The 25,442-nt window shown below is 50.8% G+C and overlaps 13 protein-coding genes across 13 annotated transcripts; 4 read left to right on the top strand and 9 right to left on the bottom strand.

Annotated features, from left to right (window-relative positions):
- Positions 1-218: 218 nt before the first annotated feature.
- Positions 219-708, bottom strand: COCCADRAFT_32491 (uncharacterized protein; the record flags this gene model as incomplete). The annotated part of the gene is made up of 2 exons (XM_007709024.1): positions 219-328; positions 414-708. The coding sequence occupies 2 exons, from the start codon at positions 706-708 to the stop codon at positions 219-221; spliced, it is 405 nt and encodes a 134-aa protein (XP_007707214.1).
- A 1,212-nt stretch (positions 709-1,920) lies between these two features.
- On the bottom strand, positions 1,921-4,370 carry COCCADRAFT_83031 (uncharacterized protein; the record flags this gene model as incomplete). The annotated part of the gene is made up of 5 exons (XM_007709079.1): positions 1,921-2,915; positions 2,965-3,093; positions 3,214-3,525; positions 3,660-3,866; positions 3,917-4,370. 5 exons carry the CDS (start codon positions 4,368-4,370, stop codon positions 1,921-1,923), a joined length of 2,097 nt encoding a protein of 698 aa, XP_007707269.1.
- Positions 4,371-5,507: 1,137 nt separating this feature from the next.
- On the bottom strand, positions 5,508-6,251 carry COCCADRAFT_22153 (uncharacterized protein; the record flags this gene model as incomplete). The annotated part of the gene is made up of 1 exon (XM_007708980.1): positions 5,508-6,251. The coding sequence occupies one exon, from the start codon at positions 6,249-6,251 to the stop codon at positions 5,508-5,510; it is 744 nt and encodes a 247-aa protein (XP_007707170.1).
- Positions 6,252-6,570: 319 nt separating this feature from the next.
- Positions 6,571-8,002, bottom strand: COCCADRAFT_32488 (uncharacterized protein; the record flags this gene model as incomplete). The annotated part of the gene is made up of 2 exons (XM_007709023.1): positions 6,571-6,722; positions 6,805-8,002. 2 exons carry the CDS (start codon positions 8,000-8,002, stop codon positions 6,571-6,573), a joined length of 1,350 nt encoding a protein of 449 aa, XP_007707213.1.
- Positions 8,003-8,555: 553 nt separating this feature from the next.
- Positions 8,556-11,963, top strand: COCCADRAFT_22151 (uncharacterized protein; the record flags this gene model as incomplete). The annotated part of the gene is made up of 1 exon (XM_007708979.1): positions 8,556-11,963. The coding sequence occupies one exon, from the start codon at positions 8,556-8,558 to the stop codon at positions 11,961-11,963; it is 3,408 nt and encodes a 1,135-aa protein (XP_007707169.1).
- A 599-nt stretch (positions 11,964-12,562) lies between these two features.
- COCCADRAFT_82934 (uncharacterized protein) lies at positions 12,563-13,831 on the bottom strand (the record flags this gene model as incomplete). Its single annotated transcript, XM_007709078.1, has 3 exons — positions 12,563-12,721; positions 12,818-13,337; positions 13,473-13,831. The coding sequence occupies 3 exons, from the start codon at positions 13,829-13,831 to the stop codon at positions 12,563-12,565; spliced, it is 1,038 nt and encodes a 345-aa protein (XP_007707268.1).
- Positions 13,832-14,310: 479 nt separating this feature from the next.
- On the top strand, positions 14,311-15,902 carry COCCADRAFT_835 (uncharacterized protein; the record flags this gene model as incomplete). Its single annotated transcript, XM_007708965.1, has 3 exons — positions 14,311-14,384; positions 14,441-14,739; positions 14,788-15,902. 3 exons carry the CDS (start codon positions 14,311-14,313, stop codon positions 15,900-15,902), a joined length of 1,488 nt encoding a protein of 495 aa, XP_007707155.1.
- A 527-nt stretch (positions 15,903-16,429) lies between these two features.
- COCCADRAFT_834 (uncharacterized protein) lies at positions 16,430-17,377 on the bottom strand (the record flags this gene model as incomplete). The annotated part of the gene is made up of 1 exon (XM_007708964.1): positions 16,430-17,377. One exon carries the CDS (start codon positions 17,375-17,377, stop codon positions 16,430-16,432), a length of 948 nt encoding a protein of 315 aa, XP_007707154.1.
- A 613-nt stretch (positions 17,378-17,990) lies between these two features.
- COCCADRAFT_82834 (uncharacterized protein) lies at positions 17,991-19,469 on the bottom strand (the record flags this gene model as incomplete). The annotated part of the gene is made up of 2 exons (XM_007709077.1): positions 17,991-18,815; positions 18,867-19,469. 2 exons carry the CDS (start codon positions 19,467-19,469, stop codon positions 17,991-17,993), a joined length of 1,428 nt encoding a protein of 475 aa, XP_007707267.1.
- An 887-nt stretch (positions 19,470-20,356) lies between these two features.
- Positions 20,357-20,991, bottom strand: COCCADRAFT_22146 (uncharacterized protein; the record flags this gene model as incomplete). Its single annotated transcript, XM_007708978.1, has 2 exons — positions 20,357-20,703; positions 20,781-20,991. The coding sequence occupies 2 exons, from the start codon at positions 20,989-20,991 to the stop codon at positions 20,357-20,359; spliced, it is 558 nt and encodes a 185-aa protein (XP_007707168.1).
- A 308-nt stretch (positions 20,992-21,299) lies between these two features.
- Positions 21,300-21,896, top strand: COCCADRAFT_32481 (uncharacterized protein; the record flags this gene model as incomplete). The annotated part of the gene is made up of 1 exon (XM_007709022.1): positions 21,300-21,896. The coding sequence occupies one exon, from the start codon at positions 21,300-21,302 to the stop codon at positions 21,894-21,896; it is 597 nt and encodes a 198-aa protein (XP_007707212.1).
- Positions 21,897-21,990: 94 nt separating this feature from the next.
- Positions 21,991-23,106, bottom strand: COCCADRAFT_22145 (uncharacterized protein; the record flags this gene model as incomplete). Its single annotated transcript, XM_007708977.1, has 5 exons — positions 21,991-22,222; positions 22,273-22,406; positions 22,455-22,585; positions 22,633-22,764; positions 22,812-23,106. The coding sequence occupies 5 exons, from the start codon at positions 23,104-23,106 to the stop codon at positions 21,991-21,993; spliced, it is 924 nt and encodes a 307-aa protein (XP_007707167.1).
- Positions 23,107-24,128: 1,022 nt separating this feature from the next.
- On the top strand, positions 24,129-24,814 carry COCCADRAFT_32479 (uncharacterized protein; the record flags this gene model as incomplete). The annotated part of the gene is made up of 2 exons (XM_007709021.1): positions 24,129-24,652; positions 24,769-24,814. The coding sequence occupies 2 exons, from the start codon at positions 24,129-24,131 to the stop codon at positions 24,812-24,814; spliced, it is 570 nt and encodes a 189-aa protein (XP_007707211.1).
- Positions 24,815-25,442: the final 628 nt, after the last annotated feature.

The raw sequence follows: 25,442 nt of genomic DNA, 5'->3' as shown, positions 1-25,442 counted from the left end.
GATATTGCTATTTGTACGTCAGCTTCAGTATAGCTCTTTTGAAGTTGTTGTTGTTGTGACATTTTGCGATGTTCTTATCAAGACGTGTCGCGGTGTAATAGTGGGCCGCTCGGTGGGGTGGGCCGCTCGGTGGTGAAACACGTTAACACTTTATTTTCTATTTACAGTGACCCTTATTAGACAACTTCAAATGTATACAGATATCTCTAGCCCCAAACTTAGTTCTTGAAAGTGCAGCTAGTGCGCACAGGTGACCCAACTGCCGTCGAAATCGTGCCGCAAAGCCAAAAGGTGCCGTTACGTGCCATAGCATAGTAAGCACCGCCAGCTCCGTTAGGCAAGTCAGTCTATACATCTCCACGTTAGTATTGCGATTAAGATAAGATACTAGCTATTGCGTTATCAAGAGAGACTTATAGTCCAGAGAGGAATGCCGGAAAATCGCGATCCGTTGCAATGCGACGTAGCAAGGTTGTTGGCACTGGTCTCGCGCGGTGGTTCACTCCTATCAGCGGCAAGAAGCGCTTTGGCAACGACGTCTTTAGTGAGGCGTTGGCCGCCATTTCTCGGGCAGTCGAGGATCTTGGGGAGGTTGGGGAAGTTGCAGTACGGCTCGCACGACTGCTGTCTGGCTTCGACGTTGGGGAAAGCGGCCGCAGAAACGGCGGTGGCGCCCAGGGCGAGAGCGATGAAGGAGCTGGCGTGCATGTTGAGGATTTGTGTCGGTTCGAGATTTGCTTTGATTTATTCGTTCTTGATGTCGAGGTAGAGAGTACATTCTTGGGAGGGATCCTCGATTTCTTATATAGTGAGTAAGTTGCTGTCTATCATCATTAAAGTCCCGACGAGCTACTTCGCCGAGCCGCCGAGGTAGCAGCGTGAAATACTGTGTACGCAGTACGCCCTGTTGGGCATACTACAAACGTACCAGCTAGGTAATATTTGTAGGCCCGTGTCGTGTCTGCACTGAGATGTTCTCACGCATAGGGAAGCGCTAGGCACGACGGTTCCCGATTGCGGTTAGTGGTCATCTCAACTAAGTTGTCCTGATCCCTCCACCCCAGTAATTTGTTCTTAAAGTTAAACGGCCCGAGCAATATACCTACCTTGGCGTCAGCTACGGCATGATGTGTTGCTCTCCGTTGTATATCAAATCACTCCTGTATTACAGCTAAGTCTCTTGTGGTTCACATCACTTTCCCTTCTAGTCCTCTGGCTCTCTCTCTCTCTTTGCATTAAATAGCTTCTTGGTTGCTATATTATTTACATCTCCCCTTCTTCTCTGTCTCAATCATGCTCAACCACAGTCTTCTAATATACATAGCACATACCACCCCTGCCCCTTTCTAGCGCAAACGAAAACCCCGTATTCCCACTCTCAATTGTGTCTATAAGGTGACTGCAGGAAAACCAAGAACTCACTTGGAAAAAAATGCACGCTCTGAAATGCCAAGGTAAACGCTTTTTTCGGTGCTATTACTAATTTACGTGTTCTAGAAGAACAAGGGGAAGGGTCAAGGAGGCCAAGTTGCGGGCTTACTATGCGATTAGGGATGTCACTGACACTTTCAAGTGCGGATCGGTTGCAGATATACTTGAATACAGCCACCGCCATTTTAGTTTTTAGACGGATGTGCTTTTTGTCTCGGGAGATTATACGATACCATAGTGAAGAATCTAGCAACGTAGAGAACTAAGATACGTCCTCAGGTTATGACAGGGAAAACGAAGAGAATACCACTTTTGCGTATTAAACATATACGCAGGTGTTTAAAGTCAGTGTTAGGTAAGTCCTGGGCTTGGCCCGATCACATGATCTATAGGAGACTAAATGAATCAATTGATCAATCAATCTACTTGTACATATTTCTTTACCCCGAACTCTCACTATGACCTCGAATATCATATAAGACTAGCCCATCAATTCGTTTTAGCGAAGGAGAAGATCTGGCGGAACTGATCATACGGGACTGGGACTGCATCTGGTTGCGCGTTCCATTCGGCGTACTTTTCAACCATCTTCGCCTCATCGCTGTCAAGCTGATCGGTGGGAATGGGGAACTCGATGATACCGTGACCGGTAGTCAGACGCGCAAACAACTCCAAGTGACCAGTATGAGTTTTCTTCGTTCCGCTGACCGTAATAAAACCGGCTGAATCAGACGAAGTTGGCGTGGTTCCGTCTTTCTCCATATCTGTAGACGATGCCGTTGCGAGGACGGGAGCGGTTTTCTCCAAACTCATCTTCGATAGATCTGCTTTCGGGGTTTTAGCCGAACGCTTGCGAGTACTAGGCTCAGCTGACGAGCGTGCGCCTTTTTTCTTTGATTTATGGGCAGGTGCAGGAGTGTTCTTGTGAATGGTAGGCATGTCCTTCTCCTCCATGCCTCCCATAGTCTTGTCTTCCGCTGTGGTCATACTTTCATTGCTCGGGGAAGTTTCTGCTGTTACTTCTTTCTCCAAAAGCTTCGAGTCTTTTTGTTCATGCTCGGATGTTAACTCGTCGGCCTTCGAAGTATCCAAGTTCGCTGCAGCAGATTGCCTGGCACTTCGACGTGTCGTCATCTGGGGTAATGAATCTGGCCCATGTTCTCCATGAACTTGTATTAAATCGTTTCCCTGAGCACTTTGGCGGTTTTCACGTTGTTCCGACTTCCGCGGGCGGCCCACTATGCCGCCATATCTACCGCGTTTGCGCTCCCCTTCCTGAACAACCGGCTCGCTCTTCCTCTTAATGGCCCTACGGGAATTAGGCGGTAGACGATCCAAGTTTGAAAGCACCGGATCAGCTTCAGCTGCAAGAAGGTATGCAGGAGTAGACTCTGTCAAGGAAGTCGCTTGGTTCTCAGTCTCATCTTTGGTAGTAAGGGGTGATGTGATATCAAGGACTGCGAGTGTAGTAGCCGGGTTGCTCTCTACACAAATGTTAGTAAAAATAGATGTACGAGTTCTTCCTTCACCTACTGTTCTGTTCCTCTATCTTCTGGTCCGGAGGTGGTGTCGAAGGTGTCTGCACTTTAACGGAGATATCATCGTCTCCAGTTGACAGCTCGTCGGGCTTATCTGAAAATCCATCCACCGTCATCAAATGATCTAGGCTTTGTAAGTATGTGTATTTCATGATCAAATGTAGCTCTTGCGCCTGGTCAACCGAAATGTGCAGAGGGCAACAGTGACTGCGCATGGGTGACAGAAGCGGCGAGATGAACTTACTTTCGTCAGATGACTTCAAGCTTGGTCTACCACCCTTTCCTCTGGGTTTCTTAATCTTCTTCAGGCTGGACAAATCGTCATCCTTGGACAGATATCGCCCATTCGGTCCACGGACCTTGCCACCTCCAGCATCTCGAACGGGGTTCGCTTTGGAGTCATCATCGTTAAGTTTGGAACCACTCGATGGACTGGTAGACGGGGTCTCTATCTTGACATCTTCAGCTGCGTCGCGCGTCCGTCCGATTGAAGTTGGCGCAGGCTGCGGCAGTTCAGCTTCAATCATTTCTCGGCTGTTGGCGTCTGTAGTAGTGTCTGCGAGTGTCATGTTAGTCGAAAAGCCAATTACAAGGGTATTATTATGACCAAGCATTGTCGGTAATGACCGTGAGAAGTTAGAAGTGGGGTGTAGTGAAGTGAGCATGACTCTATTATGCGAATCAACGTACCCGTACACATGGAAGTCTCTTGTGCCAAATTCTTGGAATGAACTGAGACCTTCTCACGTGCCTGCTGCTGAGCAGGAGTTGCTGGTAGATTGGACGGGAGAAGAGTTGGGTTCTGTTGCGCTGGACGAGTTTCCTCCTGTTTACAAAGCTGGTGGCGGCTTGGCTTTACCGAAGCAAACGGCACCTGGAGCCCCGGGGCTGAAGAAGCTAAAGTTACTTTGAGCTATTCAAAATAGTTTCAAATTCACTCCACTTACTATTGGATATGGATGAAGCACCCAGCTGCTCAACTGCAGTCGAGGCCTTCTGCGCTTTTTCAATCGGATATAATACTCCCGGGGCGGCCTCACCGCGTGCGTTGTTCCGCACTGTGGCTGAGGACATCTCCTTGAAATTTCTGTCAAAGAACGGCCACTTGTCTTGAGCCTTGTTAGTGAGTGATCGCACTCGGCGGTATGCTCGATCCAACTGAGCAAAGCCTTGGGCTGTACGAATCGTCGCTGTAGGTTGGTCTTTTTCAACACCGTAAAGATAGTTCTCCTGGATCCATGCCGCAAGGTCGATGTCGTCCTGTGCCTCACTCTCCCGGAGGTACCGGTGGATATCTGCCAATGTTACAACATCAATGTAGCCGAAAACCTCTTCTGGGAGTAGTGTGGTAGGTGTGCTGTGAGCTGCAGGATTGTAGGGGGTGTTTGTGTTGGGCATCATAGTCGCGGACGCCAGTCCAAAGTGGATTACTTGAATTGGTACCACGAAGCAGTTGTACTGGTAGAGATCGTGCCGCAATCTACTGGTACTTATATAAATAAGATGCCAGTATATAAATCTCAGTAGGACAATTGGCGTATGTATTTGGGTTCTGCTACTGTTGCGCAACCAAGAAGTGTGGGCGGTGAGGATTTTTGACCGGGCTGTGGCCGGAGTGGAACGGCAATCAAAATAACTGTACAGCACCGACTGTTGGATGATCTTGCAGTCGAAGCCGTCTAATAAGAAGATAAATGGTATAGCCCTTTGTAATATGTTGAAATTTTTGGTCGACTGAGGGTATTGATCGAAATGTGGGGGGTGAGAGGGCCGGTTAGGGTTAGCCCGTGCTCGTTCCAGAAATTCCGTAGCCTTCGAGGACACTTCAGAACGGCTATAACGTCATCATGTGACAACACACTTGCCACCAGCAATCCAGTGATTTTAGAGGAGGTTTATGGATACTGGGCTTTGGAGATGTTTCGAAAATCTACCGGGAATCAGAGTTGTAACTCACGCCGAGTCCGAGCGTTCCAATTGAGCTGTGGGGCGGTTGGAGACCCGGTCATATTCCGCGACTGACCACTTGCATACAGACTGCCGGGTAAGCAGTGAGATAAACAATGAATTTCTACGTATTAATAGAGACTTTTGACAAGGGTAGGGAGTCGTTATTTCTTGGCAGATGCTGTAGCAAGTTCTGGACATTTTGCCAGTAATAGCTTGCATGAAATTGGAGAAGACCAAGTCGACGAACTTCATCACCAGCTCCTCTCCATCTTCCATAATTACCAAGGGTTTATGTGAGAACGTCTAATGATCAAATGCGTGATCAGTGCTGCAACAGTAACTTCGCACTTGGTCTTTTGCAAATTGGTTTGGGTTGGGCCCTTCCATCATCCCAGCTCGATACATCAGATTCTTTTCTAATTACATAAGTATCTTAAGGAGACAACACCAAGTCATGTCGTTGACATATAAAAGGGCTATGAAGGCTACAGCAGCTATATGCGTTGAGTAAGGGGCAACATCAAGATTCTTCTCCTATCGTAGCCCAAAAGAGAACAGACAGCAGAGATGATAGCAATTGTACTATCATCAATCTTCAGTACTATCTAGACCACAAATATCCCAGATATCTTGCCCCCAGCACATTGCGTCCTCAACCGTCATCCTCGCTTGAAATCCCTCCGCATATGCCACGCTATAGCGATTCAACATGGTCCTTGCTACATGCCCCATTGCTGGCCATGCTGTTTCATCAACACGAATGCCTCGTGGTAGCGCGTCGAGGATGGAGCTACGGATCTCGTCATCGCTCACAGACAGAGGGTCAAGCTCGTCAGGGTGAATCAGCAAGCGTTCGAACAAAACGCCAATTTCATACCAGAGATCGCGGACCAGGCGACGACATCCGTTTGGTGTTACGTAACCATCTACTGCGATGATTTCACCGCTGAGACACAGTAGATAGCCCATACTCCGACTCCTTCCACGGAAGCCTTCGCTTCTTCTCGCGTTGCTAAACCTGGTGCTGTTTCGTTGGGTTGAAGTGTCACCGACAGGAGGTGACGGCCGAGCTTCGTCTTCCTCAGCATACGTAGACGAGTCAAAGAGCTGGTTTCTATCCAGAGGACATGTGTTGATGCCCTCCGCAAACCACGAATGTATACATTGTTTTCCGAAGATGTGACCGCAGGGTCGGAGAAGGGTGGGGAGGTGCTTTTCGTCATATTCTTCTTTGCATATCGGGCAGTGGTTGTCTGCTGAGCATGGAGAGACAGATATCATGAGGTCTTTGACAAAGACATTGTTGGATGGTAGGCTAGGCCGAGAAGGCATGATGACGAAATTTATTGGTGTGAAAGTGAAGATCGTGAACAGCTGAATGTAGGACTGACAATGAGATCGTTAGCAGATGTTATAGTAATGGCTATTCACAACATGAGACAAATTTGAGTTCAAAAATATTCGTCTCTGAGACAGTGATCTTCAAGCCGGTTTGATGTCGTTATACACGGTTATCAAACAATCGGCATATGTGATGTGTGAAGCTGGATCATTTATCGCAAATGATCGCATACAATCAAGGAATTTGGGGAGTGCCGAAAGTTACACATAACTGTTTTATTTCTATAACGTGCGATGACCTCTCTACTATCTAAGAGATTGGGCGACGCGAATCTAGACTAACTCCTGTTTCTAGCTTTTTAACTTTTTTTTTAGCTTGGCCGCATTCTTCCGCTGGATCTGTGCGCCGCTTCCGAGTAGGACGACAATCGGAATCGAGGGTGTTGTAGAGTGCAGTATCTTCTTTATCGGATGCAAGAGCCGTGTGCATATTTTCACGTTTTCAGCTGGCTCTTCGGGTGATTCTGGAACGACAGCAGAGGACTTTTTATGCTTTGCGGTGCACGAACCGGTATAGGTACATTGTGTTCCTGGAGCTGTTCAGGAGTCATGGACTGCCATAGAATCTTCGTACATCGCACACGGCCATTGTTTGTTGTTGGAGAACCTGATACAGGGCTGGGCTTTATGGCACATCTTCCCCATTGTTCATGTAGTTCAATCAAATCATCTATGATTTCTGGGCAATCGCTTTTAACCACCCAAGCCCTGAGCTTGTTCGAAGACTGAATCTTAAAATGGGTAATGGGGGCAGCAATTGCAGTTGGCCCTTGCTTGCGAACTATGTCCCATGTGTCTTTGCGAAACCACTGCGCAATGTAAGACATAGAAACATCTGAGTACTCTTTGCCTCCAGCCTCTTCCGCTGTTTTCGGATCTGCCCATATTTTGCGCATCAGTAGATGTGTCCCAGGCTTAGATCTATCTTGTGGATTAATAACGCAACCAAACATGAAATGCTCCCAGCCATACCCCCACTCGGTATCTGGGCAATCAGCTCGAATATATGGTTCGTCAAGGTTGCCTCGCCGCAGCACACCGATGGCATGGACTACCTCATGTACGAGCGTAGTGGCAAAGAGAAAGTCGTGGCGAAACTGCGCACATGGAGACGCTGCGGAGTACTCACCGCTGGTATAGTAGCTCTTGAAATAGTCCGCTAACTCAATCTTGCAAAAATACTTTCGCTGGAATAGGGAATAACATTCTGTGCTGTGAGTTGATGGTTCGTCTTCTCTCAGAGTGCGTGCATACACCCGCTTTACAGGTGACACAAAATGAAATGAAACGCTGTGACTGAGACATTCCAACGCATCGCGCACACCAGCTAGATATATTCGATACTTTTCTCTGGACGCACTGACTAGAGGATTGGAAAGATAGAATTTATATGTGCTATTGATAACGCCCTTAAGTTCGCGGCCGTACAACAAGGGTATGAAGAAGGATAAAAGTGCATCGTGGCTAAGGAAATGCGACGCCAGCTGCAGCATCTGCTTCATCGGTCCTGTACTATCCAACTTAGAAAATACAGTATGGATAGGGTTGTCCAAGTCTCCCGGGAAAACGGTGGGATCCTCTAAAAGTTTGAAGCGATCATTCTGGTTACATGCTGTAATGAGTCCATTGATTCCTGAACCAGCTTTGGGGGCCTTACGCTTCGGTCGTGGTGTCGCACTCATCGTTACTTTAGGATATGGAATTGAGATTTAGGCATCTATACTTCGAGGTCTTCAGCTAGTATACATAATAGAAACAAGGCCATTGTTGAATTTTGACAGTAGCATAGCGAGACAAAGCTCGAAGATGGGAAAGACGACGCTGATAGTGAAAGACAGTGTTGAGAATACAACAAAGTGAATGCCATACAATGCGCGTATTTGCCTCAGTTGATCTCCATGATACTATCTGGATCAAACTAACACGTCAACGTGTCTATACTACGACATAACTGAACACAGCTTTAGCGGAGTATGCCAGTGTTCCCGAAGCTACCACCAGAACCCTGGCCAAATGCCGTCACGTGACAGCGCGCAACTAGTGCGCCTCTACAGCCCCACAGTTGTGTTTGCTGAGCGTTTGCCGCAGTCACTAGCGGATAAACTCACGCTCACTTTCATCGCAGTGCCTAGATGAAAAGTTATTTTTCGGCAACCTCTTTTTCTTGTCTTCTAATGTCCATTGCTCTGCTCAACTCGTCAACATCAAATACATCACCAGTGGATAGCCGCTTCCATGACTACCGATCCGATGCAGTCAAGCATGAGAGTGGAAGACAGAAAAGCGCAAGAGGATAGTTCGAACCTACCTACCGAGCTTCATAATGGTATGTTTGTTCTCTCCATAGCACTCAGTGCTGCTACTGATGGCCCTGTGCTAGACACAAAACGAGTCAGCATTAAACACGAAAGACCGCCGTCACCATCGCTGAGTTCATCAACCGGGGACACACTGATGAGAGAGACCACAAGCTTGGACTCCAATAACGTCTCCCAGTCATCTCTGGGCGAGGGTAACGAACAAGACCTTATCCATCTCGACCGAAACATTCGACGCATTATCGAACTGCAACATCCCGCCATCCTCGAAGCTGGCGCAGTTCGAGCGATGCAAATCCTCGAAAGCTTCAAGCAGACTCTTATCAACTGTGCTACATCTAGGCCCAACGTAGAGGTGGCTTCCTGGACAGAGACTATAGCAACACTGATTCCACAAGCTCAGCGAAAACGCACTGTCATAGGTGTGGTAGGCAACACAGGAGCTGGAAAGAGCAGTGTAATCAACGCCATGCTTGATGAAGAGCGCCTCGTCCCTACCAACTGCATGCGGGCTTGCACTGCTGTTGTTACTGAGATATCCTGGAATAACAGTGACGAAGCTTATTCCAAGTATCGCGCGGAGATTGAGTTCATTGGTCCCGAAGATTGGGAAAAGGAGCTCTCAGTGCTCATGCAAGAATTTTCGTCTGAGAATGGCACACTATTGCGCGAAGCGCAAGATCCAAATTCTGATGCTGGTGTTGCGTGGGCAAAGTTTCACGCTGTGTATCCATCTGTTCCGAAGGACGCATTGCACGAGAACACTATACCTACTCTCATGTCGAAGAACTTTGTTAGGAGCGTTCTCGGAACCACCAAACAAATACACATGAGCGATCCAGGCAGCTTCTATGTCGAGCTCCAAAAGTATGTCGACAGTAAAGAAAAGGTGTTCAAAAAGAACAAAAGCAAAAGAAAGCCAAAAACCTCGCCACCTGAGACGGAGTACTGGCCCTTGATCAAAGTCGTCAAAATATACACCAAGAGCTCAGCGCTATCAACGGGGGCCGTCATTGTGGATCTACCAGGCGTTCACGATAGTAATGCTGCTAGAGCTGCTGTTGCTGAGGGGTACATGAAGCAATGTACAGGTCTGTGGATTGTTGCTCCGATCAATCGCGCTGTAGACGACAAAGCTGCCAAGACTCTTCTTGGAGACTCTTTCAAGCGCCAGTTAAAGTATGACGGTGGCTTTTCGAGCGTAACGTTCATTTGCTCAAAAACAGACGATATTTCCATCACCGAGGCGATTGATAGTCTTGAACTGGATGGAGAAGTCGCAGAACTCGAACAGCAAAGTGGGAGTTACGACGCACAGATCGAGCAAGTTCAGGACAGAATTAAAGAACTCAAAGAGTCGCAACAAGTATACAGACTTGCGATGGAAAACCTAGCCGAGGAAATTGAGACCTGGGACACATTGTATGGGCGAGTGCAAGACGGAGAGCTAGTGTATGCACCTATCACTCAGCGCAAGAAACGCAAAAATACCAGCTTGGATAGACAACCGTTGAAGAGACAGAAGTTACAACAGAACTCTGGCGATGAAGTTTCTGGCGCTGACGACGAAATCTCCGACTCTGATGATGAAGTTCAGTTCCAGGATGAGCGAGTCATACTGTCTGAATTGGACATCAAAAACAAGCTCAAGGAACTTAGGGAGACCAAGAAGAATGCTCGACAGGAAAGCGCTAAGATGCAACCTGCCATTGATGACTTGAGACCTCAAGTCCGAACGTTGCAAGCCGAAAAGGGCAAGATCAGAGCAGAAATGAGCCGAATCTGTATTACCGGGCGCAATATCTACTCCAAGTCTGCTATCCGGCAAGATTTTGCTGCAGGTATCAAAGAAATTGACCAAGAGAACGCTGCTGAAGCAGACGAGGACAGGTTTGACCCTGATGAAGAGATGCGTGATTATGAGCAAGTCGCGAAGTCCTTGCCCGTCTTCTGCGTCAGTAGCAGAGCATATCAAAAGATGTGTGGACGCATGCAGAAGGACGACAATGTGCACGGTTTCACAAGTTTACAAGAGACTGAAATCCCGCAGCTCCAGATTCATTGCCAGAAGCTCACCGAGGCTGGCCGGATCCAGACAAGCCGAACCTTCCTAACGGGTTTCCTTCAACTATTGATCACCTTCAGGTTGTGGACGTCAGACAATAGCCCTGACTTGAAGTTAACTGAGAAAGATAAACAACAGCATCTGAAGTTTCTAGAGCGAAGGATGGAGGAGCTGAAAACGGGCTTGGATGCTTGTGTCAAGCAAGTGAGATCCGAGGTGAAGCTTCAAATCTCCGACAGGTTCCCAGAACTCGTCAATGATGCTATAGAGGCTGCGCCTGCAACAGCTGGCGTCTGGGGACAGAAAGACCAAGGAGGTCTACATTGGGGCTCATACAAAGCCGTTGTCCGCCGTGCGGGTGTCTACCATTCTCCAGCAGCGGGGAAGCGGGACTTCAACTTGGATCTTGTCAAACCTATTACGAAGCGACTCAGTACGGGCTGGGAGCGCACTTTCCAGAAACGCCTCCCAAAAGCCCTTAACAGCCACATCCATAAACTCAACAAGCTCCTTATCAAGGCCCATAAAGCCATTGAAGGGCATGCTCAATACACTGGGATTGAACTTGACAACCTATCCGTTTTGAAGACAAGGCTCCCAACTTGTGAAGTTGGTCTCAAGGCATACGGTGTTGATCTTGTCGATGAGATACAGGAGATCTCACGCGAAGCTAACCGCGAGTTTACACCTTGTATTGTGGACATGATGCGTGATGCATATAACATATGTGCCGCACAGAACGGTCCCGGGTCGTTCAAGCGGATGAAGGAGCATATGACAAGCCATGTTATGCTTGCTCGACATACAATGTTCCGTAAAGCGGTTCAGAAAGTGGACGAGCATCTCGAAGCCATGTCCAAAACGCTGCATGAACGTATGGGGGCCAAAGTCTACGAAATCTTTAGCAACGTGAATAGGGACTACACACGTGCTCTCGGTAACCATCCTACACGAGTACTGTCTGAAGAGGAGCGTAAGATGAAGTCAGAGACTCGTCAGATCTTGAGAGGTATAGATGCGCAGTTCGAGCCCATCGCCAATGGAGATCTCAGCTCAGTCTATCCAAAAGCACCTAAGGATGCCCAGAGCAAAGAGCCGGTTCACGATGGTACAGAGGAGCATCATGGTATGGATCATTCGGGACAAGAGTCTTCTAAAGAGGCCGATGAAAAGTCCAACAATGTACCCAGGACCTTGTGGGAGAAGTTCAGGTCATACAATCAGCCATATGTCGAGGATGACATGGATGATGATGAGTAGGTCGGTATACTCACATCTACTTGCATCGTTCAGCTGAGCGGGAGGATTTTCTTAACCTTTTTTTCTTTTCCTTCACGACGACGATGACGGGTCATGGTACCTCGCGATAACGCCCCCTTGGCTTTCTTGACAGGTTATCCGACTAACGTTGTTGGAGATTTCCTGATGGCTCTTTGCAGGTCGGAGCATCGTTACTATTTAGTTGGTAACGTCAGCCAGTCAGGTGGGGTACTGTTTGGACAAATGGTGGAGATGCGAACCTTTCGGCCCCTGATTTTGATGGACACGGACGAGTTTATCTGCAGGTTGCACTGGTGTTTCCCGGGCGCTGGGTACGCTTCGCCCGCTGGATGTACTTAGCATATCAAGATAGTAACACCAGCTACCTGCTCAATACATACATACAAGAATGTGGCTCTTTGGCAGAATGGCATGTGCTGAGTGACGTGATGCGATGGAATTGCTAACGCATACTACATATCCAAACAACCCACTCTACGCCGAGACTAATACGCTCCAAGGCGAAGTGCTACTTCTTAAACCAAACCCATAAACGCCGTATCATGATGCCATGCTCAATATCTGTACACAGGGACCGTCTAATCATCCCACTCCTCATCCAAGTTATCTATGAGTCTATCCTCATCCTCATTGCGGCGGCCTCTACGCGCATTGTCCTGGCCCAGGGAAACGCGACTGTATCCGCGACGAGCAGGCATAAAGCGAGCGCAGGAAGAAGTCAAGATGACAAACATGTCCTTTTTTAACGTCAGCACTCCAAGAGGCCAAAGGGACATTAAACTAGATCAAACAACGATGCGGCCGCCCTTCCGAAAGCACCGGAGTAAACTCACCGTGAAAAAGCGCCAGATGCCAGCCCACATGGCATAATTGGGCAGCTGGCGCCATCCGCGCTGGTGCATGACGGTGCGCTGGTAGACGCAACCACCGGCGAAATAGACGAGCACGGCAATCATGACCATGACGCCGAAGACGCCGCCGGGACTCAGCGCCTGCGCTTCCTGGTGTACGCCGCCGCAGGCAAAGGGCGAGCGACCTTCGAAGAAGTATGCGCAGTCGTCTACTGCGGCGACAAATGACACGGAGGTTTTGGCCAGGGGATCCGAGTCGCAGAGGAGCGAAATGACAGTCGTCTTGCGGCGTTCTTCCGTCTTTTTCTTTCCATCTTTGCCTTTGTTTTTGTCCTTGCCCTTGTCGTCGTCGTCGTCGTCCCCGTCGATGATTTCACGCGAGTCGAGCGCGACTGGCTCGAGCGCGCGCTTGGACTTTGACGGCGAGGAGGGGCACAGCGAGCCGCCCGTGTAGTTGAGGATGAGTTTGCGACCGCGGAATATGGGTTCTGAACTCTCGAGGCTGTGGGGGAGGTGTTCAGTCAGCATTGCGACTCCAAATTTGCTATGTTTCAGCCTTGGGGAAGGGTGCGCATATAACGATTGTCCTCATCGTCTTTCTTTGATGGTATCAATGTTGGCGGGCAGTAGAACTCACCCGATGGCCCATTGCTTGCTGCCCTTTTCGTAGAACGCGCTGACGTTGCGCCAGAGGGCCTTGTCAAGGTCCTGGACCTCGTCGAGCTCCTCTACAACGGGCCCGCAGAAGTTGATGGTGAAGTTTGCGCCATAGTCGTAGCCTCTGGCATGCCAGCTGCCCTCTTCGGCCTCCTTCTTGTTGCTCTTCTTACCATCAGACTCCGAAGGCGCCAGACGGCGCATGGGGTTGAGGTCGAAGAAGCGCTCGGTGGTGGGCGAGATGACCGTACATGGCTTGAGCGGCTTGTCCGAGGCGGCGGCTGCAAAGGGAAGCGCCGATGCTGCTATGAGCACCAGGACGTGAAGTAGGTTTATCATGACGGCGTTGGTCGGCGCACAGCGCAGTCCGGCGATACTCGATGGTGACGGTGAAGACTGCGATGAACCGATCGCCTACACGTCTTGTCCTTTACAACACGTTGGCTTTCGGAGCTGCCACCCCATGTCGTAGTGGCTTGCACCCGCAGCATCCCTGGCACTCCGGCTGGGGCTGGGTGCGGTTAGTGCCGCCAAGACCAGCCTGTGCGCGTCATTACGGCTGCGAAGCTTCCGACCTCCTCTCCCATCGACTGATTTGTGTGGTCCTGCACTCAACTACATAAGGAGACCCTGTGTCCCCAATCGTCTACCCACCAGGCGGCGCGTCAATCATTCACTAGAAAAGAGCCTGGGATTGTTTGTTGTTGTAGTGGGACGGAACGCGACGGACCCCTTTTCCTCTGCTTACATTTGTTTGTTTGTTTGCGCCATCCACAGGCATTGAAAGAGTCAGAAGATACAATTCGACAGCTGGGACAATGGCAAAAGCAACCGCCGACAAGGGCGTCAAGAAGCTCGCCGAGGAGCCTCATGGCTATGAGTTTCTCGGACCGTATGTTCCATCTTGCTCGAGGACCCTGACCATCATCACGCTAACCGCATTGGCAGTCCTGGAGCTTTCCTCATCTCCTTTGGTCTTCCTCTTCTAGTCTATGTCTTCACGTTTGTGTGCAATGACATCTCTGGATGCCCGGCACCCGTGCTCCTCCACCCTGAAAGCTTCAGCCTTGAACAGCTGAAGAAGGAGGTTGGATGGACCGGTTTCTCTGGTCTGCTCAACACACAGGCTCTTCTTGGCACCCTGGGCTACTACTTCCTGAGTCTTGTCCTGTATCGCTTCCTCCCAGGTGAAGAGTGTGAGGGTACAGAGCTCAGGTCCGGTGGTAGGCTCAAGTACAGGTTCAATGGTAAGTCGTGTTCACGTGACAGGAGCTTACTATGCTAATACGCATCAGCCTTCTACTCTGCTCTCTTCATCGTATCGGTTCTCGCCGCTGGAACCATCGCCCAAGGTGTCGACTTCCCTGTCTGGACTTTTATTCACGACAACTACATCGGTATCGTCACCAGCAATATCCTCATCTCCTACTTCCTGGCCATCTACGTCTATGTTGCTTCTTTCAGCGTTAAGCACCCTAAGGATCCCTCCATGCGGGAGCTTGCAGCTGGCGGTCACACTGGCAACATGCTGTACGACTGGTTTATTGGACGTGAACTGAACCCCCGCATCACCCTACCCATCTTTGGTGAAGTTGATATCAAGGCATGGTGCGAACTTCGCCCTGGAATGCTAGGATGGGTCATCATGGACCTTGCCTTTATGGTGCAACAATACCGCAACTTTGGCCGCGTGACCGACTCCATTATCCTCGTCACCGTTGCGCAAACCGTCTATACCTTTGACGCCTTATACATGGAGCCCGCCATTCTCACTACCATTGACCTGATCGCAGATGGTTTCGGCATGATGCTTTCATTTGGCGACCTTGTTTGGGTCCCCTTTACCTATTCTCTCCAAACCCGCTATCTCTCGGTTTACCCCGTCGAACTCGGCCTGACCGGTGTAGCCGGTGTATTGGCCGTACAGGGTATTGGCTACTACATTTTCCGTGCCGTCAACAACGAGAAGAACCGCTTCAGGACCAACCCCGAAGACCCCCGCGTCAAGCACCTCAAGTACATCGAGACAGCCGCCGGCTCCAAGCTCCTTGTCAGTGGCTGGTGGGGTATGGCCCGCCACATCAATTACCTTGGCGACTGGTTCATGAGCTGGTCCTATGTCCTGCCCACCGCCGTGTCCGGATATGTCATCAAGAACGCAGCTCAAGACCCCGTCACCGCTGCCCAGACTGACGCCTACTTCTTCAAGAACAGCTACGGAAAGTACGTTGTACCTGGTGAGGCCAAGGGATGGGGTATGATCTTCACCTACTTCTTCATCGTCTACTTTGCTGTCTTGCTCATCCACCGCGAACGCCGTGATGAGGAAAAGTGCAAGAAGAAGTATGGAAAGGATTGGGATCGTTATGTGGAGCTTGTTCCCTGGAGAATCATCCCCGGTATCTACTAAGCGATGTTCATTCCACTAGGCGGGATAATGAGATGTAGGATGTAGCGCTACCGTTTTTCCGTGCGGTTGAAGACGTGCATCCATTTGGGATGATTACATGTTGGATGTAGCGCTACCGCTTTACTGCGGTCAAAGACGTGCGTCCATTCAGGATGTAGCGCTACTGTTTTGCTTGCAGTTGAAGACGTGCATCCATCTACCCGTAAAAAGTTTACTGTTTTCACACTTTTTACCTTTATTAGTTGTAATCGTTTTACGTTTTAGACACGCATGATGGAATGCTACCGCGCAAGTTCGGTTGAAGACATACATCTCATGTAATTTTCGAAGAGATTTGAATAAAGATATATTTTCGAATCTACAAAAAAATGCGCTATTGGTCTTATCAAAACATTTGCAAACGTAGTGAAATATCGTACATGTCGTAGTCATAATCATGATCATAAGGCTGAACCAGCAGCCTCAAAACACACACACACCCCCTTCTTTCATCCTCCCCCTCTCTTCCCATTTTCAAAAAAAAATCTCTATCGTACACCCGCCCCCTTCCTACCCATCCTACACTTCTCATCCCACCCCTTCTTCCTCCTCCTACTCCCTCCTCTCTCCCGCTCACCCCCCTCCTCCTCCCCCCTCCTCTTCTCAAGCGCATACTTGCGTCCCCCATACCCACCCAGCACCAATCCCGCCGCCGTACCCAGGCCCGGAAAAATGACATCTCCGATAATCGTGCCTGCGCCCGCTCCAAGGAATGTGTCGCGCGTTTTATGCGATTCCTCGTGGGCCTTGTCGTAAGAGAGGGATTTGTGCGGTTTGTGGCGCCGGGAGTGGGAGTGGTGGTGGCGCGAGGAAGAACGATCACGGGAGCGGTCGCTGTGGTCGGAGTCGTAGGTGCGGTCTCGAGAGCGTGAGGAGTGGTGGGTGGTGGCGGTGGTGGTGTGGCGTTGGGTAGGCTGAGTATAGTGGTGGTGATGGTGGTGGTGGTGATGGCGGCTGGGTGGTGGTGGAGGAGAGTCGGAGTCAGAGATTGAGCCTAGGCTTGTGCTGCGGTCTGAGTCTTGGTCTGCGAAGCGGACGCGGGCGGGTTGGGAGTGGCTTCTGTAGGGTTGGAGGGGAGCGTCGAGGTAGCTGCTGTGTTGGCGTTGGAGTTGCGGTTGTGGTTGTGGGAGTGGTGGTGGGGAGGCGAAGTAGCCGCCTGGTGGTGGCGTTTGGGGGTAGGGTGCCATCATTGCTTGTTGTTGGGATGGTTTTTCGGGATATGGTTGGTGAGGTGTGTAGCCATTATGTTGTTTCGGCGGTGGTGGTAGATGAAGATGCGCAGAGTATGATGGCGGCGGCGTGTTCATGTACGGTGATGCCGGTGGTTGCTGGTATAGCGGTGGTTTTGAAGGATGCGACTGGTATTTATTTGGTGGTTGGCTTCCTGGAAGTTCGTGGACACCTTGTGTGCCCATATAGTAGTCCTGTGCTGCCATCTCTTGTAGTCTCCTCCCAGTAAATCGTGAATTCTATTATTACGCTCGATCCTATCGTGAAGTGGGTAAAAGAAAGTATAAAGCGTACTTGAAAAAAAAACAGTAGCAAATCCAACAGGCGCCTTGCGCCTTGGTAGGCCTTGGCCAAGTTATATATACCGAGCAAACCCTGAAGGTCTCGTGCATCTGTCACCAGTCATTGCTTAGTACGCTCGAGGGACGTCACTGTGATCAACAGGTCTAGTTTCAAATATGTTTAGTACGCATATCGGTATCTTCGGGGAGCTCGGCCAGTCCGTCAGTGGAACAATGACGGGCCCGGAAGAACCGTCCGGATGCTTCCTTTTGCTGTAAATGCAAAGCGTTTGACTGACGTAATGATTCCCATGAACATGCTTTCAGTCAACAAGCTTTTTTGTAGATGGGCGACTATGTATTATTGTTGATGAGTACAGTGTCTGCAGACTATGAACGCTTTTCAAGATGACTTGATAACGCCAGACGAGGCGAGCCGCGGGCTGTGCTGCACGCCAAGAACACAGTGCAGACTTCCGTCCCCAATGAGCAGCCTCATCCGCCCTGCTTGCGCCACGCAGAAAGCTCGGCATTAATATCAGGATTTCGTCGCCACACCTGTTTTGACCAATGGTACGCTTAAAGATGCTTCTGCATCTGTGGGTCCATAGTCCTTACGCATGGGCACACCCTCGATTTTCTTAACCTTGTTGCCCTCCTGCCACATGATGTAGCCAGCAGCGCCAGACACGCCACAGGCTAGTGCGACAAAAAGTCCCGTGGCCCATGACGGTCTCTGTATACGGTCATAATGCCACATGTAGAAGCACAGGCATATCTGAAATAATGTGTTCCAAACATTGAACCACACAACAACGTCCATGGTCCAGCTTTTCGTCGGCGGGGCGCGCATTGCTGTCGGGGGTGGGTCTGGGATCGCCTTGAGGGGGATGGGTACAGCAGGGTTCAGAGGGTCGACGCAAGTTGCATCGGCGTCATCTGGTAACCGATCGGAGCCAGGAAGTCTAAACCATCCTCGATGTATGCCGGCTAGTCGTCGAATGCCCGTCTCAGTGCGCTTTGATCCACCAACCCTCCACCAAGCCCACCAGTACAGGTCGCGGAAACGCCATGGAGCCAGACCAAAACCGGTAACGCAGAAGAGTGCATTGAGGATCTGCGAATCAATCTCAATCCAAACGCGCCGTGGTGAATTTATATCGTCACAAGTAGGCTTGCACATGGCCGGTGCAGCGTTGCAGAGAAGGAGGAACAACATGCCACCCCATGCAACAATGTTGAGACAGTACAGTGTGATGAGGAAGCCTGCAGGGGTGAGGAACCATGTCCAGAAGCTCTTGAGACTGATGGCAAAGGTTTGTTTCCACGGGAGTTTCGGTGGCGGAATGTAGCCATTTGTGTACTGTCTGTCATTAGTACAATTGCAGTGGGGGAAGTGAGACAGTTGATGTACCCGGCCTGAAGACGTTCTCTTGGGCTGTTGTGGCCTGTCGCCATCAACGTACTCGGTTGCTGTGTCGGAACTGTGCTTTGACGGTGCGCCAGGTACAGCGTTGTGTTGAGCGTCGTGTTCTAATACTTGACGTGTATCTTCTTCAACCAAAGCTGGAAAAGATTGGGTGCCCAACACATTGTTCGATGAGGTCCTGCGTATTGCAGCGTGCGAGGGCTCTGGCTGCTCCGATGTTGCTGTTACAGTCGTAGATGTTCTCGATCCTGACGCACGCCTACTAGCTCGGGACCCTGCTCTACTGCGTTGCGCGTGTTCATTCCAGCCGTCAGAACCAAAGGAGCCTGTCCTAATGTCTGAAAGAGAGGGTGCCCTGGCTGCAGTAGTACCAGTTGCTGCCCACATGCCTGGTGGAGGGTTTGCTTCCATTAGCTTGCCAGTGGCGCTTCGCAGTCTACTCGAGACGGTCGAGGCATTTGTTGAGGATCGGTCGCGGCCATTGGTAGTAGGTGACTCTGGGCCAGAGTTGGACGTGTCCTGGTTGGCGATACCTGGGGGCTGTGGGAACGGCACCGGCGTGGGGATGTTGCTGTTAGGGGACGCCATGTGCAAGAGAGAAGGTGGTTGGTCCACGTCGTCGGTTATGTACAGTTTGTGAATGTCCCCTTGCGGCTCAATGTGCCAGCCAAGGTGGTTGATGATGTATAGTGCAATGCCGTGTTGGCTTGGCGGGGTTCTTGCTTTTGCTGGGTTGTCCCCTACGGCGGTGTATGACGTGTAGTGTCGAATCTGTTGGGAGGGATAACTGGCACTTTGTTATCGGGCGCCATGGCACCCTTATACTTTGGCGCGGACATTGCAGACGATGGGGTGATGGAGGGGCTAGACTGCTTCGGAGGCGGCTCCTGCGCTTTTAAACCCCAGATCCACCTCCCTGCAGCATTTGAGCCACACGCTAGACGCGTCCTGCAGCGCAAGGACGCGTACAGCCACTCCGCCACAACCGTGACCACTTCTGTGTTGTCGTTGTGTTTGTTTGCTGTCCACCATGCCCAGCCGTCAGTTGTGAGCGGCTCGGCGTTGCGCAGCCCCTGAACTCGACTTGTCGCATCAAGACAATCACTGTGGAGCATGATTTTGGCGGTGAGGGTATCAGGCAGAATAAAATTTGCTATGATACATCATGGACTACACACGAACATAGACACGCTATATGAACATGAGGCTTCATTTGATGTCGTTTTATATATAGCGTGAATCATTTCTCGTGTGCGACACTGGCACGTACTAAGTTTTTGGTCTAACCCCATCACTGCCCACAGTCACAGAAGCAAGAACTTGAAAGGCAGCACAGCAACCGTTGGAAGTTTGGTTGAACACGGCTGCAGGTTAGAGTGGTTTTCAGTAAATCATACTAAACCGGTGCTAATATGAATGTGTAGGTAAAATGCGCAATCCGTGACTCGGCCCTACTATGCTCCCGTACTGCTTGCTCAGATCAGTGCGAAAGCACCGGCAACGGCTGCCGCGAGCGGAGCGAGATGGGCGTTAGCATTGAGTGCCACGGCGTTGCCCGTTGCCGCGGGCGGTGCAGAGCTAGCTGGGCTTCTCGTGCTGCCTGTCTGAGATGAAGAGCTGCCTGTCCGGGACGAAGAAGCGCCCGTGGAGGTCTCGGAGGCGCCAGTAGAAATGGGCGTCTCGGGGGTCTCGCCGGCAGGAATGGTCATGACGCCAGTGACGGTGGAGAGAGAAGGGTCTGTGATGATGGAGGCGATGGATTCTGAGATGGGCCGGGGGAGGGGGATGGGGGTGCCCAGGCTGGCATTAGGTGTACTGGAGCCTAGTCGAGTCAGTGCGTGGTGCTGGTAGATATGCATGCATACCAAGTACTTGGTCAGATAGACTCAAGACACTTACATGGCGAGGGCGGGCACGGCTCCATGAAGCATTCCTCATAGCAGGCCCATGGATCATCAGCGGGAACCGATGTCTGGATGGTGAAGACGCCCTCGCTGGTGGGCGAAGGGCCAAGAGAAGGCGAGGGAGTGGTAGGGGCGTCTTGTGCGACGGCGACGCTAGCCAGAAGCAGCAGGACAGTAGAGGTGGAGATGGAGGTAGATGCGAGCATGGCGACGGCTATCTTGAAGGATGATGCAGTGGTAGTTGTCTGGCAGCGTCTACAAGAAGAGGGCGATGTGCATGATGTAGCGGCAGTGGGCGGTATAAGAAGGGTGCGTCTGTCGCTGCCTAGGTGAATGCCACGGCCATGGACGGCGGTGGGATGCTCTCGTGAGTGGTGAGTGGTGGGGGAGGCAGTCGAGATCTTCGCTCCTTCCGCAACCGCGTAGCTTCCTCGTCACCCCAGTAGGCTGCGCACCCTGCGACGCCGTCGACTGCCAATTATCCTCGACCTCGCAGCGGCGCCCAGGCCCGGACATGACGACGTCTGCTGTGCAATGCGCCATGAGACTGGCCGTTGCGCCGGCCCCGCTACAAACCTTCGTATCAGCGGCGTCGTCGCAAGACGCTGCCACGACGCACCTTCCCAATGAGATTTCGCTCGCCCGCCAGATCATGCACAATCTCCAGCACCAGCACTACTGGACTGCCCTGTGCCTTCACACGCACTCGCCCATCACAAACGACCCTCTGCCCCGTCCCCTCGTCTCTGGCCTACCGCCCCGCCGTCTCTACGTCCACCCCGACGAGCAGGTCGAGCTGCTCAAGAAGGCCGACCGCGAGAGAAAGGCTCGCGCACCCGGTGAGCCTGCTGCTCTTGAGGTCAAGGCCGACCCCGAGCGCGAATGGATCCTGCCCACCAGGCTCAAGGAGCAGTGGACTCTGCGCAGGCTGGCTACCGTCTTTGATGCCATTGCCATCATCCCGCCACACGAGACGGATACAACAGACACGGCGAGCCCGGCCAACCCATGGCGGACAACCAAGCGTGTGGTGCTGGCCACGGTCGACACTGATAGCACCGTCGTCTATTACATAGTGCACGATGGCGTAGTCAAGCCTCGCCAAAACTGAGCACAGTAGAAAAGAAAAGAAAAGAAAAGAGACTTGCATTGCCCGGCTACCCAATCCATCCCTCTGGCTGACCTGCCCAGCGCCCGCCATGACTTCATGGAATCTCGCCCAAGACCGTGTCCCCTGCCTTCGGCCTCTGATAGAACCTCTCCATGTCCACCTCTGTTTCGGGCGGCAGTTGGTGCGCCTCTGCCCATTTCCGTATAGCCTCATAGTCGCGACATCGGTGCTTCGTGTTGAAGTCGACAAATGGCATTGGCTCTGGCTCTGGCTCACTGTCGGGCTGCCACCATACCTGTCCCAACACGCCCACGTCCGGGTTGCACCTGCCCAGTTCGTTAGTCTTTGTATGGCTGATGAGTCATCCGGCACTCACATGAGAACCTGTCTGATAGTGTCCAGGCAGTGAGTAGCATGCACCCGCACAATGTACCCGCTATTCGCAAATGCCCCCTGCTTTTGTGCCAGATAGTAGTCGTAGTTCCAATGCAACGTCCTGCGAAGGAGATCCTCCAGACAGTCAATATCAATCCATTTGCATACAAAGTTAGCACTCACAAGACAGTGCAGGTGATGCAGGCCCTCGACGTTGGCTGGGAAGCCACCACCGTACTCCTGACTAATCTTCACTTGGTCATGACGCAGTCCAGTTTGCTCCGCCTCCGCCTCGGGAATCACTACACTTCGGTCTCGGACAACAGTCAACACGAGTCGTCAGTATACCAAATACACTTACAGTTGATACCAAGTGCATCCCACGCCGCGTCGACCTCTGGCCCTGCCGCCTGCCGATAAGCATTCTGGTGCAAGAAGCTTCCGTTGAACAACTGCACATGCCAATTCGGCTTCACATCTCTGACGACGGGTGCTGTCAAGGTCACCAAATGCTACCCATCTTCATTCATCAAGGCTTACAGTATTGTGAGATGTGGTGAATGCAAAACTCGTCAGCATTGACGATCGAGGTCGTTCTGTTCACATGGAAAGCTATCCATAACGTCGCGCCCGCGTATACGATGGTGCACAGCACATGCACCCTTACAGCGACCCAAGTATCGCGGCTTGGACGGTACAAAGGAGAGGGTTTGAGGGGTGGCGAGCCCGATGAAGGGATTGGCAGCAAGCTGTCGCTGTCTTGGCTCTCGGAGTCCCGCCGATGCAGGCAGTCATGTTTAGGCTGACGGTTGAATATTTTCAGCATGTTGGACATGGTATGAATTTACCTTGGAGATGAGCCAGAGTAAAAAGAAGCAGAGTATTATTGATAGCAGCGCGGCACTCATAAGACCCAGAATATCTCCAGTAAGAGCATACACGGCCAACCCTCATGCCGTCGTGTCCCATCTGTACCCGATCACTACCAACTGTACGAATCAGCCAGGACCACAGGACCAATTTTGTATGACAAGCGGTAGTACAGAGACAGATGTCAAAAATGTCAAGCACGTTGGTACGCAGATACAAGAGGCAACGTGACCACATTGGCAACACCACCTGGTCTGGCTCTAGAGGTGATATCGCTAGGCATTGATTATCCTAGGGCTACTTTCAACAAGTATCTCGCATCCAACTTGTCACTGTCGTACAGCGCTGTTGACCAGCCTGCGTGCATGTACACCATCACCTGCATAAACCCATAATGCTTTGCTTGCGATATATTGGTCTGAGTACACTACCCGGTTTATTCTATGACTGACATTGCAATGAGTACCACCGTCTAGGCTGGTCCTGGTGCACCATCTCAGCCTTGGTACAAAGGTGACAACGGGACACAATACCATTCATATTCTTAAGCCTTTGTTATACAAACAATAAGTTTTACAAGTTAAAACAGGAGCTTTCTGTTTCACATGTGCCACAGGCACACCGCTGTGAGGCCCTGGAATGCGCTGTTCGAATACAATGGGTCGACTTGACAATAGTGCGGGCCCAGAGCAGCACGAGGTAACATTTCTACAGTAAGTTTGCATGTCTTACAGCATGCAGCATTGGGAGCTAACTGTAGAATTGAGCCATTGCTGCAGAGTGCTGAACGGATGGAACCTAATGCTGTATCTCGATCGCTAGTGTGTATACCGGGAATCTTGTCAATGATAAAGTAGACAGGATTGTATACAAAAGGAGCCTTTCCGTAACGGACTCACAGCATCATCAACTCATACCGTCAGCAATCTTGAGCAAACATTCACTACTTGATATTCTCCAACTCTAGTCTTCCAGGCACTCCTCACCATGCATCCTGCAGCCTTCCTTGCATGCCTAGCCGGCCTCGCCATCGCTGCCCCAGTGGGAAAAAGCATGCCCAAGCCAACGAAGGGCGAGACAACACAGCCCATAGTGCAAGACTATGCAAGCTACGGCGAATACTACACAAAATACGGCGACTATCCTTCCGTCGCCGAGGCCCAGTCAGCCATCACGGCTCTCTCCAAGCGCGGATACTCTTGCTACACCTCCTACACGCCCTACCCCGAAGCCCCCAATGCCGCGGCTCCGGAATCCAGCATGCCAGAGAAACAAGGCTACGGTACATATGCGCCGTACTGCGTTTACGGCGCAGCAGCCGAGGCTGAAGCCGCAAAGATGCAAGCTGCGAATGTGGAAGACGCGAATATGAGCAAGCGCCACATGGGCACGGCTGTGCCGGAAGATATGGCCACGGATACGGAGGTGATGGAGAAGCAGGATATGGCTGGTTCTATGGGAGACGCAGCGATTGAGCATGGGGCTGCTAAGGTGACTTATCAGACCTATAGGTGAGTATGTACCTCTTCTCTTCTTTTCTTTTCTTTTCTTTTTCCAGCAAACAGATGTAACGGCTTTTTTTTTGATTGGTTACTTCTCCGTACTGATTTACAACTCCTCTACACAGTCCATACAGCGCATACGCAAATTATCCCGGTGGAGCCATGGAATAAGCTCGGTGCCGAGCGAAAGGGGGAGTCGAGGATGATGCAGTTTGTGGGCAATCACCATTTGAGATACTATATATGTTTCTTGCAAATTGTGTTCCTCTCGCACCTTGGCGCACGTCGTGTACTACCTTGCTTTTCTCTCTCTCTCTCTCTCTCTCTCTCTCTCTCTCTCTCTGTCCTTTCCTTTACATGACGGGTTACGGATTACTTTATTCGGTCCTCTTTTGATTCTATACTTAAATATGGCGTAGGGGGGGGGAGCTAAAATAAATCAAGCAATGAAGGGATGGGAATAAGCTCAGTCTAGGCAGTCAGCTTCGCACTCTTACCGCGGCTGACTACATGATTTGCCCTGGAGCGTGCGTGCGTGCATGCTTGTGCAGGATTGATTATCGCTGTACGCGCAATAATAACGGCGTACAATACAATTAGCTTAGCTTGTGTTATACTTGGTGGTTGCGCTCAGATGGGTGCGGAAAGGTTATCGGAATAGTAGCGAGTCCAATTTCAGACATATACATATATATTGCGCTGCGACACAGCGGATAAATGGATCAGACGACGCCTACTACAGTATTTACAGAAGAGAAGAAAAGAGGTAACGTAGCCCCCAAGGTTGCATAGCCTACCA

Source organism: Bipolaris zeicola, assembly GCF_000523435.1.
Source record: "Bipolaris zeicola 26-R-13 unplaced genomic scaffold scaffold_5, whole genome shotgun sequence".
NCBI lineage: Eukaryota > Fungi > Ascomycota > Dothideomycetes > Pleosporales > Pleosporaceae > Bipolaris > Bipolaris zeicola.
Note: the sequence above shows the minus strand (reverse complement) of the source record. Positions and strands in the feature narration are given on the sequence as shown.